General features: G+C 42.1%; 1 protein-coding gene across 2 annotated transcripts in view; it reads right to left on the reverse strand.

Moving 5' to 3' along the window:
* Nucleotides 1–19,100, reverse strand: part of prkd3 (protein kinase D3) — a 488,274-nt gene that overhangs the window by 46,323 nt on the left and 422,851 nt on the right. For both annotated transcript variants that reach the window (XM_070889279.1, XM_070889278.1), the window contains one exon: nt 7,304–7,580. In XM_070889279.1, the coding sequence (XP_070745380.1) occupies nt 7,304–7,580 (277 nt within the window). The remainder of the gene's footprint in view (nt 1–7,303; nt 7,581–19,100) is intronic.

The raw sequence follows: 19,100 nt of genomic DNA on the forward strand, positions 1-19,100 counted from the left end.
ATCATTTGTATAATCAATGTTCTTTTGCAATTTTCTTCAAAATTTATTATACCTCTTAGCTTATCTTGAAACTTGGAGATGACCTTTTGCTATTCCTAAATCCAGATTATTTGTATACACAATGAAAAGCTAGGACCATGCCGATTACTTGGGGGACATCACTAGTCACTGCCTGAAAATATCCTTTTATCTCAGCTCGATGTCTTTAAACATCCCAATCACGTTCCTATTCACTCCACAATCTGTCTCCAATTCCACATGCCTCAATTTTAACCAGTAAACCCTTGAGCAGAATCTTATCAAATTCCTTCTGAAAATTCTAGTATGTGACATCAATTGATCTTCCACTGTTTACCATCTCAGTGACCAAAGAACTTTCTTAGGTTAGACAGGCATAACATACTTTCACAAAACTCTGTCGACTGTCTCTAATTAACTTAAACTTTTCCAAGACTCTGCCTTTTATAATGGATTCAAGCAATTTCTCCACTACTGACATTAAATTCATTCGCCTGTAATTATTTGGGGTTTGTCCTTTACTTCATTTTTGGGAAGCATCCAGATTAACAAGAGCATTACATTCATTGTTAAAGTGGATTGGGGTTAGACTGCCTTCAGATTACCATTTTCTACTGACTTTTATTGCACTATGCAAATAAAGGTCATATTTTGCTGCTCTTGCTTACTTCCTGGTAGCTGGCTCTTTCGTGGCTTTGACACAACTGTGGAAGGAAGATATTAAATGTTCATTTTCTTGGGTGGGGCGAAATGGTGTGTGCAGACATGAAGCAGGAAAATAAAAATATGGAGGAGGGAGTGAAAAAAAATGAAGATTTTTCCAATAAAACAAACATTAACTGGATCAGACAGATTAACAGCAGCCGTTCATCAATAGTTGCTGCTCAGTGAAATGCATCAAATTTTCAGCATTTTTGTACATTTTAAAATGTAACTTGTTAAAAGTACGAACAAACATGAACCTCCTTCCAGTTCAACCAGTCCCAGAACCTATTTTAACAAACTCTAATTTAAAAAAAATTAAATGCCAACCTCTTGTTTTCAACTCACTGCAGCCAGCAGCAAGCACGGTGTTATCGTCATGTTATGACAAGCTAATAATAACCTCTCTAAAGCAGTTTCTAGTTGCCGCAATGAATTAGTGCTTGATAAGTGTGTGGGACATTTCATTTGTCACGAAGCCTGAAGTTCCCATTTAAGTCTTTGAGGACCACAGTCAAATCTTTCACCAATACTGTTTTTTTGGTAAATTGCATGAGCATTTCTAATTGAGGTGTGCTCTCTGATTCCGGGCAACAGAACGAGTAGCTTCTCACCTACGGTTTCTTAGATGGTGAGTTACTGATCCGATCTGTTCTGCCATACAGATGCACAGTGGAAGCTAGGCACTTCTCCTAATGGAAGGAAGCAAAATAGCTCTACACTAAAATAAAACTGATCGAAGCCCAGAAAGTTTGCTTGTCCTGTCAGCACAAGACTACAGAAGGGGAAGGGGAAAAAATAATGCATTAAAAAAAAATACATAAATATTTTTTTCAAGTTTCTGGACTCTGTGCAGTTCTCCAGAAATATTGTGTAATGAACCACGCTTGAGATGTGAAATAATTTGCATAGAGGTTACAGGAAAGTTAAAAGAAGGGCCTGTTTAAAAGTTGAAAGGTCTTTGAGTAGTCAAAGCAGGACAGGGCACAAACATTCTTGTCTCAAAGACACAAATCTGAGTCCAGTCTGACAGAGTTACAGCCATTAAAATGTCTCAACAGATTCAGATTTAGCCTGAAGCAGCGATGAGTCAGTAGCATCAAAAGCCACCAAGCCAGTAATATCAACACTAATGAGCTTGAATTCAATGTGCAGAGGACAGAAGTGTCACTTAACATGACGAGTTCCCAATATTGGCCAGGCCCGAAGCACTTTCCCTCAAGGAACAGAGTGCATGAGCCACAATTACACACTGCCTGGCAGATGGACCAACGACAACACCTGCATGTAATCAATCCTGGGGGAAGGTGCAGAACCTAGAATCACGGGGCCCAAATTTCCTTAACCTCTTTTTCTGGCGTCCTCACTCGATCTGCGCCACTTTTGCCCGCCTTCAAGCGCGCCGAAAAAAAGACCTCCGAATTTTGCTGCTTCCCAGCCTCTCCTCCGTTGTGGCGCAGCGTGGCCCAATGGATTGGGGGTGGAGCCAGGTCCCAGTGCTGAAAACAGTGCCGGGACCTCTGCACATGCGCGCTAGAGTCTGCGCACATGTGCAGTAGCTCCTGGCAGGCCGTTTCTGCAAACGCGCGCTGCAGGCTGTGTGGGAGGGGCTGAGCTCCCTCATCGGCGGCCCGCTGCGTTCCTTAAGGTCAGACTTCTATTTTTTATTTGTTATTTACTGATTGATTTTGGTGCTTTAGGTGCAGGGTTCCTTCTATTTTATTTGTTAATTAATTGCTTATTATTTTTTGTGCTTTGTTTGGTGCTTGGTGGTGCTTTAAATGTAGTTACTTGCGCCGATTCCTTAACTGTAAGTAAGGTCTTTCTGTGCGGACAAAAGTGGACACATACGCTGCCCTAAGTTAGTTTAGTACAACTTTTTTCTGGCCAAATTCGCATAAATGGTGTAAGTGGCTGGGAACGCCCCCTTTTGAAAAAAAAAACTGACCTCACAAAAAACCTAAATAACTCACTTAAACTGGCGCAAATTAAATGGCCATATTTGCAACTAAAAAAATACACGAGAAAAATCAAGTTACACCAAAAAAAAACGGTGCAACTCAGGGAAATTTGGGCCCAATGAATCAATAGAGTGCAGAAGGAGGCCATTTGGCCCATTATGCCTGTGCTGGCTCTCAGAAAGAGCTAACAAATAGTCCCATTTCCCTGCTCTTTCCCAATAGCATTGCAAATTTTTATTTTTGAAGTAGAGATCCAATTCCCTTTTGAAAGTAACGAGTAAACCTATTTCCACCACCCCTTCAGGCAATGCATTCCATATCATAATAACTCGCTGTAAAACATTTCTCCTCATCTTCCCCTGGCTTTATTGACTGTTGTTTTAAATTTGTGTTCACTGGTTACCGACCCTCAAGAAGAAAAACAGATTAGAAAAATAAGCCCCAGAGTGGGAAACTACTGCCTTTGGAAATTTTCAGGATTACGAAGATTATTGTCCACTCGAGACCCATTCAACATTACACACCATCACAAGTCTGCAAGTGATGTGCTTGTCTAACCCAATGTATCAAAACATACAATTAGTCCATTCTAAGACCCATTTAACATTGCAAACCATCACAAGTCTGCTAGCGATGTACTTGTCTAACCCAATATATCAAAACATACAATTAAATCCACGTTTAAAAAGGTAAATACTTTAAATTTATGTTATTATGATATGGAATGCATTGCCTGAAAGGGTGGTGGAAACAGGTTTACTAGTATTAACTTTTCAAAAAGATACTGCACAGTAGATAGGAAGATTGTCTGAATTCAACTGAGTTACAAATTAAGACGTTGCTTGCTACTCTGCTTCCCATGCTCACAGATAAGGACAATTTGTATTGAAAGTCTCGAAAATAAAAAGCAATGGCAGTATACAGAACTCTTAGGGAAGTCAGACACACCATTTATTAATTAGGGATTGCAACACCATTCATCCATATCCATTAGAACACCGTACAAACTAGCCATTAAACAATCATGGAACTCAAAGTTTTTTTCCCCCTTTTGAATCAAAACAAATACCTACCTTCTGGGACTCTCCCTTCTAACTGTTGGCACACACAAAACATGGAGGCTTTTTCTTCTCGTGATTTACAAAGTGGTGTCATACAAAATGTTATATTGCTCAACTGTGATACTATTTTCTTAAAATCCAGGCTCATCTCTGTGCCACAAAATAAATCAATTTGGCCAAAATTCTTATTTTTTTCTCAAATATGTCCTTTTTTCTAAGAAATTCATGATTATCCTTCAACGGATTTCCCCAATAGTAATTCCACAGTCCTGTTGTGTTCTAGCAAATACTTTATAATCCAGTTTGATGGGAATGTTGTACCAGTGTCTCAGCATCTAGTTATACCAAAAGCATCTAGTTAAACTAAAACCAGAATACCACCAACTCTCAGCTCTTCTTTGGCTTCTGGAATCTTCAGCTAATGAACCTGCTCTCATTTCAAAGAACATTTTCTTCCAAAATTCCCCTTGGCCCCGCCCCAATTTCTATTCCATCTGCAGCCCATTTAATGATACTTCTGTGTAATCTGTGGCCTTCAGACCACAATTCAATTTAAGGGGATGCAAGATTTTTGTTCAGAAAACACAATTTAGTCAACATAAAGTTAAGAATTAGTTAACATTTACACGAAGTCAATTATATTGCACTGTTTTCCCAATTAATGGGAGAAAAGAATGCAAATTGTGGAGGAAAGAGATTGTCTTTGTGCGATTGTTCTCAATCTGTCCACTGTAAAGCTAGTCACCTTGCTTGGCCAAGAGGACAGGCTGCAGATCTGCTATCGGGCCTCTGCCTATCCCACTCTATAGTCGGTTGCATGGTTAGCCTGGCATTACCAGTTGTCCAAGTGTCCCTCCCTGTGGGGACATGGCCGTTCTGCACCAGAGGTCTGTCCATGAAACCAAGCTTCGATTGATCACTTGACATGCAAGGAATCGCTGAAATGTGCTCAAAGATTTTTTTAAAAACAGACAATTGTACCTCCTTCTCCTCGTGTACTTTCATTTATATCACAGAAGAGGGAAAAAAAACATGAAAAAATTCCCCATATTTCTGGGGGTGCCTTTCTACTCCTTCAGCCTTAACACTAAGTTTAGTTTCATGCCATCAGCCTAGTCAGCCTTACTTGTGGTGTGATTTACCATATCTTACAACAAACTAGAACACATCTCTTAAAGCATTTAACTATACTGTGCATCAACAGTGAGATGTTGGTTTTGGTTACATGGGACTTTTATTTTTTCTGTTCTTTCTGTTAATTTTACAAAAAAACTGGTGGTCAGTAAAACACAATTGCATAATCATCTTGTAGACTTTAGAGTTGGTGAAACAAAATTTCAGTAAATGGTAGATAAAGGAAGGTTATAAACATAAACACAAAAGTAGCATCACCCATGAGTTAAAACACAAAAAATATACAAACAGATTTACATAAGAGCTCCCAGATACTCTGTGGTTAAATACAGTGCAGTGTGCTGCGCACAAAATCAGGAAAATTCAAGGCCAATCCCGGGTCAAATGATGGATTAATCAATCTAATTTTGAGGCTGCGTTTGGGGGTGCTATAATTGGCCTCAGGATCTCCAGGCTGGAGCAGGGGATAGGGGAAAGAGGCCATCCAGTGTCCCCGTTTACCATTCAGCAACCCTTGAGAAGCATACGCGAGGATGATGGGAGCATTGGTGTATTATGGTGGCAAATACTCACAGCACAGACAATGTGACTGGGGCAAGTACTGCCATAGGCTACAGAAACCTACCTCAGCACACATTACCGACTTCAGGAAAGGAAAAGTAAAAGGAAAGAATGTATAATTTTTCTAAAGACACCCCTTAAATTTCCAATATAGCCACTTGTTCCTTAATAGACTTCCCATGCTAGGAGGACTAATTATCCAGCCTGGAGACTATTCCATAATTAAAACTACTCTACAATCTGCTGAATAAAGAATGCAGGTATACAGTACAGCAAGCTGACTAGTTTGTTAGTACAGTAACACAATAAAAGACTCGGAAGCAGTTACAGTTAAATACAGTTTAGCAGATCAGAGTTCTCCATCATTAAATATATTTTTGATAAATCTTTGCCGGAGATTCACAACTGTCTGAACTTTCAGTAATGCTGTACACTGACTGAGCCCACTCCCTATATACCAAACTATGAAGTTCAGATATCAACACAAGTGTAAACTAGATAGTGCAGTGACAATTAGGACATTCTCCCAGACAGCACACTGTGATGCGAGAGGAGTGGAAGGAAGAATAAGACTAGTGTGTCAGGTTTGATCTCAGCTGGAGGGTGGTTATAGTACAATCATTTATCTCACTGGCCTTAGGCTAGGGATAGAAAAAAATCAGCCAGTGTTCCTACTGCTGATACTCCTTGTGTGGATACTGGGTGAGGGCCAATTAAGGTGCCCTCCCCTCTTTCCACACTCAATGTCTCCACGCCATATGAAAAATGGCCAATTGAATCAGGTCCAAGGGGGCAGAAATTTCCATGGAACTGTTTTACTGCATGAATCAACATATTGAAGAGAAGAAAGAAAGAATGAATTTGCATTTTTAAAAAAAACCCTTTCATGTCCTCAGGATGTCGCAAAGCACTTCAGAGCCAATGAATTACTTTTAAAGTGTATCACTGTTGTTTTGTTTGCATACGCACAGCCAATTTGCACACAGCAGGGTCCCACACACAGTGGGACCAATTAATTTGTTTTTGGTGGGGTTGGTTAAGGGATAAATGCTGGCCAGGACACCAGAACAATGGCTTTGCTCGTCTTCGAATAGTCTTATTTTACGTTCACCTGAGAGCTAGATAGGGCCTCAGTTTAACATCTCATCACAAAAGCAGCACTGCTAACATTACAGCACTCTCTCAGCACTACACTGAAGTGTCGGCCTGGATTCTGTGCTCAATTCCTGCAGTGAACCCACGACCTCTGACACAGAGACAAGAGTGCTGCCACTGAGCTATGGCTAACATAATGAGAAGAGAAGAGAAGAAAATAGGTAAATTTTAAAAGTGGCAACAATGATAGCGAGTTTACAACTAGAGTTTCTTAGAAAATTGGTCAATGGTTTTAAAAAAATAATATTAAGTTTGATTTCCAGGCTGAGCCAGCAGTAAGCAAAAGAGGCCAGTGCAACATTCCAGAATTCAAGAGACATTGCTACCATTTATTCGTGATTCACTAAACCAAATTTAAATTGAAAGCAATAAAAGCCTAAATCTAAAAGTCATCCCAACAAATCAAATTGACCAGTAATAATTAAAAAAAAATCAGATCTGATTTAATTAAGTTACATGACAAGTTTTGCTCAAATATCAAATCGCAATGCTCACAGACCAACCACCATGAAATACAACACCCCTACCCAAGAGCATAAGTAACAAAATCATATTTAGATATCTCAAAAATAAACTAACTGCATATTGTGATAACTCAGCTAATTCATTACAAAAACTGAAGCCTGGCATTTGAACTGTTTGACCCTCCATCTCAAATGACACTTTTGGCCTTCAATACTTGACAGGGTTAGCAGAACAAGAATTACTTACTGTGCTCTTTGCCTTGTCCTGCAGTGGTGCAGACGCTGGCTTGTGGAGTGACTGGCATCAGGGCCTGTCGAATGGCCTTCTCCCAGCTCTGAGCAACATCTAAACCTACTCCTGTGGCAGCCAGGGCATGATTCTGGTAGTTGCCTCCAAGATTCTCTCCAACATAATACACCATGGTGTCAGTTATGATCTCGAAACAGTGAGGGTTGCTGCCTTGAGCCAGATTTGTAAAATCCCGAGGTGGATCCAACTGCAGGATTTCTGACAGTGGGATTTCCTGAGTGAGAGAGAGCAAAGACTTGCCTTAGAAAAAGTCTGCAAACATTCAGTCTGTTTTCAAAACCTGCCTGATTCTGGCTAGCAGGGCAATGTCAATAAGGCTAGAAATGTATTCTGTCCTTTGAGAATCTGCCGATTATGCACAGCCAACCCAAAAATGTTTAGCCAATAAGCTTAAATCATTTCTCGACTTCCTGAACAGCCTCACAGTTTCAACTTGTAATGAAGTCTGTGGTGGTTAAACTAGAGACAGATGCATCAAAGACACTAGCACTTTGCTATAATTAGAGGCAGTGTTTTACCCTTTCATGAGCTGACACCAGGCAGAAATTTTATGTGCGAGGCCAGGCTAACTTTCTTCAGCTGATGTGAGGAATCGATGGACTGATGTTGAATCTGCAACTCTCCATAAGTAATTAAGGGGGAAATCCCCACACTGATGGTGACAGAGATTGGTAAAATCCCATGCAATGGGACCGTCATTTTAGAATTATACATCAACTGTATCAAACTAAAAGGAAATGCCAAAACGCAAAATAAAAAAAGGTGACAGTGCAGCAATTTCTCTATTGCTTTCTCTGAAAAATATATTGGTATAACCATAAGCAAAAGTTCCATTAAAAAGTTCAACAAAGTGAATGCGGTAGTGCTGTACAAAGCAGCTGTCACGTAGCAATCATTTCCATATACATAGATTTGCTTATTTATTATGTATGTCGGTGTATGATTACGCACTGTAATGGTGAATTTATTTTGCAAGTGTGAAAGCCCCTCAAGTCTCATAGGCAAAGGTAATATATCCTCTTAAAGCACCATAGATGAGTGCAACACATTACATGGATGCATCTCGAGATGCATCACACGCTGCACGCCATCTTAATGTCAATGAAGTTGGACAAAATTTTTTTTATCTGCAGTGAAATGAACATTAAAACCAGCTTAACACAGAAGTATGGAGTAGCAGAATTTTTGTTGGCAACTCTTTTGACTTCCTCTAAGTCTACTGAACTGCTCCAGTCACGTGGTGCTGATGTGACAGTGTATTTAGTGGAGGAAGCAGTTAAGATGCTGCAGCACAAGGGTCCCGATTTTCCACATTCACAATTTCTGGCACCCACGTACGATAATGTTCGTTTCTCCCCCCCACCCCCCAACCCCGTTTGTGCAAAAAAAAAGACACTTTCCTCAAAGCAGAAGTTATTTTTAGCGCCGCGCTACCCGAAGACAATTCTGGAGGCGGAGCTTGTAGCGTTCGCCGAAAAATCACTGCGCATGCGCTGGGAAAAACAAAATCACTGCGCATGCGCTGGAGGAAAAAATCACTGCACATATGCTGGGGAAAAAAATCACTCACTAACTGAAAATACCGTGGACTGAAATAGTATGAAATTGACACGAAGTTGCATTCAATTGTATTAAGGCTACTAGATTGAAAAGGCTCTTTTGTGAATGACATTTCCTTATAAAGGTGCAAATTATTTTTCAATGTACCTGGAGTATGACTGTTGTTTAGTCTGGCACAGAAGCTCTAGAACATGCGTGGAGGACCTTTGGGCAAGGATTGCAGTGGGCCGGGTACGTGGAGGACCTTCGGGCAGGGATTGCAGCGGGCCAGCGCAGATTTCCTTAACTTAAGGTAGGCTTTTTTACAATGGTGTCTGAGGTCTCTGCGCCGTTTTGAAAAAAATCGTTGTTGGGGAAACTGGCACAAATGATCAGAAACGGCACGGAATCCCTTTTCAACGCGTACCATCGGCAAAATATCTGGCACTGACCGTCGGCGTCAGTGCCAAAACTTTGGGGAAAATTTCAAATGACTGATTACGTCCAAAAAAATCGCCGGGAGCCAAAAAAACACTGCCCAATGATGGCGAAAATTGCCCCCAAAATAACTTCACAGCTCACTGTTGTAGAGTAAAAAAAACAGTATAAGAGAATATACTGTGGGGATGGTCCACAACAAGTACTAGGTTCTATTCACTAAGTATCACAAGTTGGTTCTTGGAAAGAAAACTACTGAGAGAAAAGAGAACAGATAATTTTTGTCACAAAATGATATAAAATAGTTTCGCCAATGACCTTGAAATAAAGATGGCACCAGTTTAAAGTGTTCCTTGGTGACATTAGACACAGGGTCAGTTTCCACACACAGAAGTATTCTAATACGCTCTCCGTGAACTCCCAACCTCCACTTATTTCAAAATGGCCCGTAACCTCTCCTGCTCCATCCCATTCACCCATCAGTCCTGCGTGCTACAATGGCTCTTGATTCCTCAATGTCTCAAAATTAAAATTCTTCTCCTTGCATTTAAATTTGTCCATGGCTTCAACCACCCCGCTCCCCCCACCAATCCAATACACTCCTCCAACACTAAAGTCGACACCTCCAAAAATTCTCTGACTCTGGTCTCCAAACCGCCAGCCGCTTAGGCCCCACACTCTGGAATTCCCTCTTTAAACCTCGTCACCTCTCTACCTCCCTCTCCTCAAAACCCAATCTGTGATAAACCTTTTGGATCACCCCTCACAATATCTCCTTCTTTGGCTTGGCATCCATTTTGTTCCCTATGTCTTTGTGAGGTGCCGAGGGATGTTTCTTGTCACCCTTGCCATACATAGACAAAAAGTTGAAATAGTTCAGTGCCCCTACCATTGGAATCATTATCCACCTGTCTCCAGCACGGTGCTCTGTGGCTACAGTACGTCTTATCACATTGCAATGCAATGCACTGAACCTACTTTGGCAACCTCCAAGAGCAGAAAAATAATTGGACTACCATCATTCCACGTCAAACACCATCCTGATTTGGACACACATCACGAGTTCTTCATTATCACGGAGTCTGTAATTCCCTATCATCATAGGAGCACCATTACGGCAAAAACTGCCGCAGGTCAAGGAGAAGCAACACCACCACTCCGGGAAAGCAGGGATTGGCAATAATGGGAGCCTTGCCAGCACTGCCCAAATCTTGAGAGCAAATAAAAGAGTGAAACTCCTGACAGTCGATCTCCAGTGGCATTGTTCATGATAAGTCAAGAGGACATGTTATTACGTATAATGACAGGAGTGCTATACCAGTATGTTATTATAATAGTTGATTTCATGTGCTTTTGCTTCCGGAAAAAATACAAACTGTCACGCTCTCTTACTCTTTCCTTTTTATTTCCTTCTTTTCTACTATGTTTCTAGCTTCTTGTTCCAAAAAACTTGTCTTATTCTGGTGTTTCTTTTTCCATTTCACGCTCTAGTATGTCCACCCCCTCTCTCACACACACACATACCTATCTCCTACCTCCTCTCTCACACACACATACCTATTTCCCATCCACTCTCTGACACACACTGACCCACTTGATCTCTCATTCACCCATGCTCTTGCCCGCCTCCACTCCTCCTCTCTCACCCCTCTCTCTGCGCTCACTTCCTCTCACACACTTGCACCTAGATATCAGTAAATGTCATAACATTATGACGTGAGCTATGATAGTACTATGTTAACAGAGTTCCAATTCCAGGGTAAACGATTGATGTGTGCACATTTGGGTTATTTGTCATGCACACTTGGTGTTATGGCTACCCTCTAAAGACTCAGAGAAGCCACTGTGGATGTACACCACATGTTGCAATTAACACACGTGCATCCACATTAGCAGTGGCTCTCCATCTTACATTGAAAACCATTCAGCAAGGATACATTTACTGGCACAATTGAGCATCTTATTAATTTACTTCACTTGTGCCAGCCAAGTAAATATAAAAGTAGTGTACTCCCCTTGTAAACACTATTATTTTATATGAACAAAAACAAGGCAAAGTACCTCACTTGATTTTCAGGAAATGGCTGTCATCATTAACTGGGCATAATGGCAGAAGATGCAGCCTCCTCACCTCTGAGAATAACTCAAGATGCAATTCCAGCATTTTCACAACAGAAACTGTTGAGAAAAACTATCTTATGGATCTTAATCAAAGTAACAGACACTCAAAGCGGAGTAAGACTTTTATGGGTTTCATCAATTGGTGTTGTGCATGAATGACTGGTGCAAAAACTGAAATACATAGATGACCGACAGTTAGTCATTTGACATTTATTCATACGAAGGTCAGATCGAGAGAACAGATCATTTTTTTTACAAAAGGCTAGACAAAATTTCAGCCACGTCTTTGCTAAACAACCCACAGTACACCTGCCACCTTTTCAGAGGAAGAAACTCTAATGGTCCATTGAAGCCAATGGAACTGAATATTGGGCGGGGAGCATAAATGGTGACTGATACAATTCTGCCCAAGAAGAATTTTTATCCCAATATCTGGTCATTATTTCATTACTGTTTTTTTGGGACATTGCTGTGCACAAATTGGCTGCCCCATTTCCGACACTTCAAAAGTACTTCATTGGTTGCAAAGCACTTTGGGATGTCCTGAGGTCGTGAACGCGCTATATAAATTAAAGTTCATTCTTTTTTTTCTTTCTTGCTTTCTGTTCAAACTGACGAGGTAGAACATGCATCAGACAAGTATTCTGGCATTTTTCCCCATACATGCGCAGATTTTTTTTGTTCCTGGGATGTGGGCATTACTGGCAAGGCCAGCATTTATTGTCCATCCCTAATTGCACTTGAGAAGGTAGTGGTGAGCCACGTTCTTGAACTGCTGCAGTCCATGTGGTGAAGGTACTCCCACAGTGCCATTAGGGAGGAAGTTCCAGGATTTTCACCCAGCGATGAAGGAATGGCGATATATTTCCTAGTCAGAATGATGTGTAACTTGGAGGGGAAAATGCAGGTGATGTTGTTCCCATGCGTCTGCTGCCCTTGTCCTTCTAGGTGGTATAGGTCATGGGTTTGGGAGATGCTGCTGAAGAAGCCTTAGCGAGTTGCTGCAGTGCATCTTGTAGATGGTGCACACTGCAGCCACAGTGCACCGCTGGTAGAGGGAGTGAATGTTTAAGATGGTGCATGGGGTGCCAATCAAGCGGGCTGCTTTGTCCTAGATTGTGTCGAGCTTCTTGAGTGTTGTTGGAGCTGCGCTCATCCGGGCAAGTGGAGTGTATTCCATCACTCTCCTGACGAGTGCCTTGTAGATAGTGGAAAGGCTTTGGGGAGTCAGAAGGTGAGACACTCACCGCAGAATACCCAGCCTCTGACCTACTCTTGTAGCCACAGTACTTATGTGGCTGATGCAGTGAAGTTTCTGGTCAGTGGTGAGCCCAGGTTGTTTATGGTAGCGGATTCAGCGATGGTCAAGGGGCAGTGGTTAGAGCCAAACTTGTTGGAGATAGTCTGTGCCTGGCACATGTAGCGTGAATGTTACTTGCCACATATCATCCCAAGCTTGAATGTCTCTCAGAGGGTTGTAAATCTATGGAATTCTCTGTCCCAGAGAGCTGTGGAGACTAGGTCATTGAATATATTTAAGGCGGAGATAGACAGATTTTTGAGCGATAAGGGAGTAAAGGATTATGGGGAGCAGGCAGGGAAGTGGAGCTGAGTCCATGATCAGATCAGCCATGATCTTATTGAATGGCGGAGCAGGCTCGAGGGGCCAAATGGCCCACTCCTGCTACTATTTCTTATGTTCTTATATTCTTATGTAATGTCATCCAAGTCTTGTTGCATTCTGGCATGGACTGCTTCATTATCTGAGGAGTTGCAAATGGAACTGAACACACTGCAATCAGCAGCGAACATCCACACGTCTGACCTTATGACCTACAGGTGGTCATTGATGGAAGTAGCTGAAGATGGTTGGACCTAGGATACTGCCCTGAGGAATGACGTCCTGAGGCTGAAATGATTGGCCTGCAACAACCACAACCATCTTTCTTTGTGCTAGGTATGACTCCAGCCAGTGGAGCGCTTTCCACCGATTCCCAATGATTTCAACTTTACTAGGGCTCCTTGCCGCCACACTCAGTCAAATGTTGCCTCTCACCTCCCTTCTGGAATTCAGCTCTTTTGTCCATGTTTAGACCAAGGCTGTAATGAAGTCGGGAGCCGAGTGGTCCTGGTGGAACTCAAACTGAGCATCGGTGAGCAGGTTATTGGTAAGTGCTGCTTGATAGCGCTATCGATGACACCTTCCATCACTTTGCTGATGACTGAGAGTAGACTGATGGGGAGGCAATTGGCTGGACTGGATTTATCCTGCTTTTTGTGGACAGGACATATCTGGACAGTTTTCCACATTGTCGGGTAGATGCCAGTGTTGTAGCTGTACTGGAAAAGAGGTGCGGCTAGTTCTGGAGCACAAGTCTTCAGCACGACAGCCAGGATGTTGTCAGGGCCCATAGCCTTTGCTGTATCCACAGCACTCACGTGGAGTGAATCGAGTTGGTTGAAGACTGACATCGGTGATGGTGGGGATCATCCACTTGGCACTTCTGGCTGACAATAGTGCAAATGCTTCAGCCTTATTTGCACTCATGTGCTGGGCTCTGCCATCATTGAGGATGGGGATATTTATGGAGCCTACTCCTCCCGTTAGTTGTTTAATTGTCCACCGCCATTCACGGCTGGATATGGTAGAACTGCAGAGCTTTGATCTGATCTGTTGATTGTGGGATTGCTTAGCTCTGTCTATAGCATGTTGCTTCCACTGCTTAGCATGTATGTAGTCCTGTGTTGCAGCTTCCCTAGGTTGGCACCTCATTTTTAGGTCCACCCGGTGCTGCTCCTGGCATACTCTTCTGCACTCCTCCTTGAACCAGGGGTTGTCCCAATGGCAGAGTGAGGGATATGGTGGGCCACGAGGTTACAGATTGTGGTAGTATACAATTCTGATGCTGCCTCATGGCTGTCCAGTTTTGAGCTGCTAGATCTGTTCTGAATCTATCCCATTTCGCACGGTGGTTGTGCCAGACAACATGATAGAGGGTGTCCTCAGTGTGAAGGGATTTAGTCTCCACACGGACTGTGCTGTGGTCACTGTCATGGACAGATGCATCTGCGACAGGTAGATTGGTGAGGACAAGGTCAAGTAGATTTTTCCCTCATGTTGGTTCTCTCACCACCTGCCGCAGGCCCAGTTTGGTAGCTATATCCTTCAGGACTCGGCCAATTGTGATGTACTGAGCCACTCCTGGTGATGGACATTGAAGTCCCCTACCCAGAGTACATTCTGTGCCCTTGCTACCCTCAGTGCTTCTTCCAAGTGATGTTCAATATGGAAGAGTACTGATTCATCAGCTGAGGGAGGGTGGTAGGTGGTAATCAGCAGAAGGTTACCTTGCCCATGCTTGACCTGAAGCCATGCGACTTAGTAGGGTTCGGAGTCAATGTTGAGGACTCCCAGGACCACTCCCTCCTGACTGTATACCACTGTGCCACCACCTCTGTTGCGTCTGTCCTGCCAGTGGGACAGGACATACCCAGGGACGGTGATGGTGGAATCTGGGGCATTGGCTGAAAGGTATGATTCTGTAAGTATGACTATATCAGGCTATTGCTTGACTAGTCTGTGGAACAGCTCTCCCAATTTTGGCACAATTCCCCAGATGTTAGTGAGGAGGACGTTACAGGGTCGACTGGGCTGGGTGTGCTGTTGTCGTATCCGAAGCCAGGTGGTCTGTCCGGTTTTATTCTTATTATTGTTTCTTGGAGTGGTTTGTTACAACTGAGTGGTTGCTAGGCCATTTAAGAGGGCAGTTAAGAGTCCACCATTGCTGTGGGTCTAGAGTCACATATAGGCCAGACCAGGTAAGGACAGCAGATTTCCTTCCCTAAAGGACATTAGTGAACCAGATGGGTTTTAATTAACTGAATTTGAGCTCCCCAGCTGCTGTGGTGGGATTTGAACTCGCGTCTCTGGATCATTAGTCCAGTAACATAACCACTATGCTACTGTTCCCAGGTACTGAGCTACAGTTTGGCTTGATTAGTCTATCCCCACTGGCATGGTCATCCATGATTAGAGCAGTATCAGATGGAATGGGGAAACTGTTACTTTTAGCATCATTCGTAATGTCTTCAGAATCATTAGTTCAGACTTTGGATTAGAATACCTAGCCATTCAGCCGAAGAAAAGCTTCTATCATCTATTTTCTTCTTTTAAAACTCAAAAATTACAGTGGAAGCATTTTCTTTTCTGTTGGTGGTAGTGTTTTTGACATTTATTCAACCTCTACCTCCATGCCCACCGCAGGTCCTCCTCTAACTCAATATCCACACTTGCCTGAGAGACAGATAGGCAACTTTCTACAGCTTGTTAAGCTACCTTCACAGATATGCCCACTACAATCCTAGTTCAATTTGCCAGATGACAAGATCCAATGGCTCAGGAAGAGATCCACGTAGAGGAGTTTTCCTTATGCCTTATAAGCCCCCACCCCGCCCCCCGCCCCCCAGGCCCAGGACTAGTGAAACTTGTCTCTGGGAAAACCCCCCAGCATGAAGGTCAGTTTAGATATCGGCCCCAAGGGGAAGTCCAAGTATGAAGGTCAGTTTAGATATGTGTCTGCTCAGGGAAAGACCAAGTATTAAAAAGATTGTTGAGACTCAGATCTCCTTGCATTGTAATGGCCTAATAAGGATCGAAAATGTATTACTTAAATGAGAATCTTCTCCTTTTAAGAGTTTGATTCCTAACAAATAAATCACTTATTTTTTTCCCTTGTGAGACAAAGTCAGATGCCCTTTCAGTTGGTGAAGCAAAATCCCAAACTAAAGCACAAATGAACACTCAATGCTACACCAGGTTCTTTAAAGAGGTAAATTTTTCACTGCGGTTTGCAACCAGAAGCATTATGGTGTTAAGATTTTCTGTTCTTCAGAGGAGCGACACATCTTCATGTGGGCATAATTTTAAAAAAATCAAAGAAACAGCTTCTTAGAGGCGAGTCAATTCTGAACTGTACACTCATCGAACTGATAAGAAAATGATAATGCGATAGTGAGTCAAATCCGTGACTGCTGATTAGTTCTTGTGACAGTCTAAGGAATGTTTTTTTCCCCACAAGACCTAACCCAGTTAATTGACTGAACTCGCATATCTGTACAATTATTTAGTTTATAAAATTTAACTCATTTGTACTTTTACTTGGACGTGACATCAGAATGAACCAGTTGGGGAGGGTAAAGGAGGGGTGCAGAGGAGGGCAAGACGGGGGAAGGGAAGAGAGGGCTGGGGACGGGAAGAGAGGGCTGCAGAAAGGAGGAGAGGGGGCTGGGGAAAGGAGAAGAGAGGGAGGGAAGGTGGACCGGGGGGGGGGGAGAGGGAGAGAGTGGAGGGGAGGGAAGAAGACGATAGGAAAAGGTATGAGTGGAGCAGGTGGGATAGCGGAGGGGAGAAGAATGGGTGAGGGGGAGGAGAGAAGTGTATTTTACCCTAAGAAAAAAAATGCTTGCAGCCACTATTAGCCTCAGTATGGGGTGCGGAGCCAATGACTGATGGATATTTTCACCCTAGGTGGATGGGACAGGGTTAGCCGCCAGACAACTTCTGCCTCGCAAATTCTGGGTCATGTTTAAAGTGCAGCCAATGGTTCTGTTCCAAAGCGGCAAGCTCTCCAGCATCTTATCTCAAGGGCCCAGTGCAGCGAATTTTTGGAGTTAGCCAATGGTGTTGCACTAAGGAGGGTTCAGTCACAATCGCTTAGTTGGTTCTCCATTATTTCAAATGTGTCATGTAACATTATGTTTACAGCACCACCCACTGGTGCAGAACCATCAGAATCTGGAGACCATTCACAATCTTTAAATATGTAATAGAAATGTATAACATTTTTATTTTGGAAGTATTTCCCTGGCACCTTTCAGTGATTTTCTTGGTCATTTCAAAAATGGGTAAAAACAGTGGGAGGGAGGGGGAGGAAAGAGAGTTGCAAAGATTGTGGAAATGATTGAAAGTGTAGGAGTGTGTAATATGTAAATGTATTACTGCAACATTCAATAACAATGTAAAATGATTACAGTAGCATTCAATAACGTAATACAGGGTAGAAAGGGAGCACTTGGGTTCAGCATTTATTGTTCAAATTCAAGTAAAATCATTAAGAAATCAGATTTTTAATTGGAAGATAATGAAACATCAAAGAATAAAAGAAAAAATGAATATGAAATGTCCTAAGGAAGATCTATGTGGTATGATTTATATCTACTAAATGGATTGCTCTCAAGGAAAAGTTATGCTTAGTACCATGTGTTGGGTATAAATCTCTCAGGTTTCATGCTATATTCTGTTTAGACCATTAATTCAAATAGATCTGATAAATAATTAGATAAAGTGGTAAATAAGGTGGGCTTAATGTAGCATGATATTTCTTTGTGGGTTGGTTCCAATTCATCTGTTGGTAGTATAAGTGCTCGGTAATGTTATTGTTGTGGTTTGTAGGTTAAGAAAGTTTATGCTCTGAACATTCATTTATGATTTTACAAGAAGAAAAAATAGTTTTGATAATTTGAATGTGATGCCACCTCCATGAACTATGAATATACAATAGAAATTGTGCACGATGTCCAAGTCTATCTCCCATTTTCCCTGAGTCCTAACTGGATGTTGCCTTTCTCGATTGTGGACAATCACAACAATGGAACCAACAGAAAGTCACTCCCCTGCTTCAGGTGTCAACTTTAGCACTCGCACAGAAAGCTATATCCACGACAAAACAAGGTTAAAGATAGACTTACCAGCAATGCCACACATTGGAGCACGATAGGTTGTCTTCGTGGAATCTAATAGAATCATTCCCTCATACTAATGAGCTGCTAGTGGACATCAGGTAACTTCAATCTGGAATATGATTTGTGGGCAAAGTGCCCACTTAAATATGCCCCTGAACAAATTAGTAAGATTGGCATCAAGCAGTGGGCTGGGACCAAGCTTCTCACTTACCCTCTCAACCACAGAACATCCGTGTCTGGGAAAAACCAAAGAGAGAAACCAGGGGAAAAATAGAGGGAAACTTCTCCAAAACACCCTGCTTTCTCCCCACCACATCCCCAAGTTTCTCTCTCTTCTCCACAACTTTTTTCTTTCTGATCCTCAGACTTCAATTTGTTGTTTGTAAAAGTTCAAAATATACAGACTTCCTCGTCCATCAATACTTTTTTTTTCTCCATGCCTTTTTGATCCTACTTTCCTTTAATTCACACTTTCCCCTCTTTCCCATTTCCTTTCTTCAGCTACATTACCTCTTTATACAGCACAGAACAGCACTCAGTTGCAGGCAGCAATACGATCTTCATTCTGAATTAACGTGCATAATTGTGGGAAGAAATATAATGCTGCATATACAAAAAATCTTCTAGTTTCAGTGCTTGGAAGTTGCATCATTGCTCTTGCACAACTTGCAGTCATTGTAAATGCTGGTAACTGACCAAATTTCTGCACAGAGATTTTATGCATGCTTTGATTTAATTTATTTACACCATTTTATTTTAGATGCTCAGAAGTAAAAAGACTGAAGGATACTTAAAATAATTACTGAAATGTTCCAATATCGTCATGGATGACAAAGGCATACATGGTATCACAAAAATGTATACAAATAATCATTACAGAATACACCGAGACAAA

This window comes from Pristiophorus japonicus, chromosome 9 (genome assembly GCF_044704955.1).
Source record: "Pristiophorus japonicus isolate sPriJap1 chromosome 9, sPriJap1.hap1, whole genome shotgun sequence".
Taxonomy (NCBI): Eukaryota; Metazoa; Chordata; class Chondrichthyes; family Pristiophoridae; genus Pristiophorus; species Pristiophorus japonicus.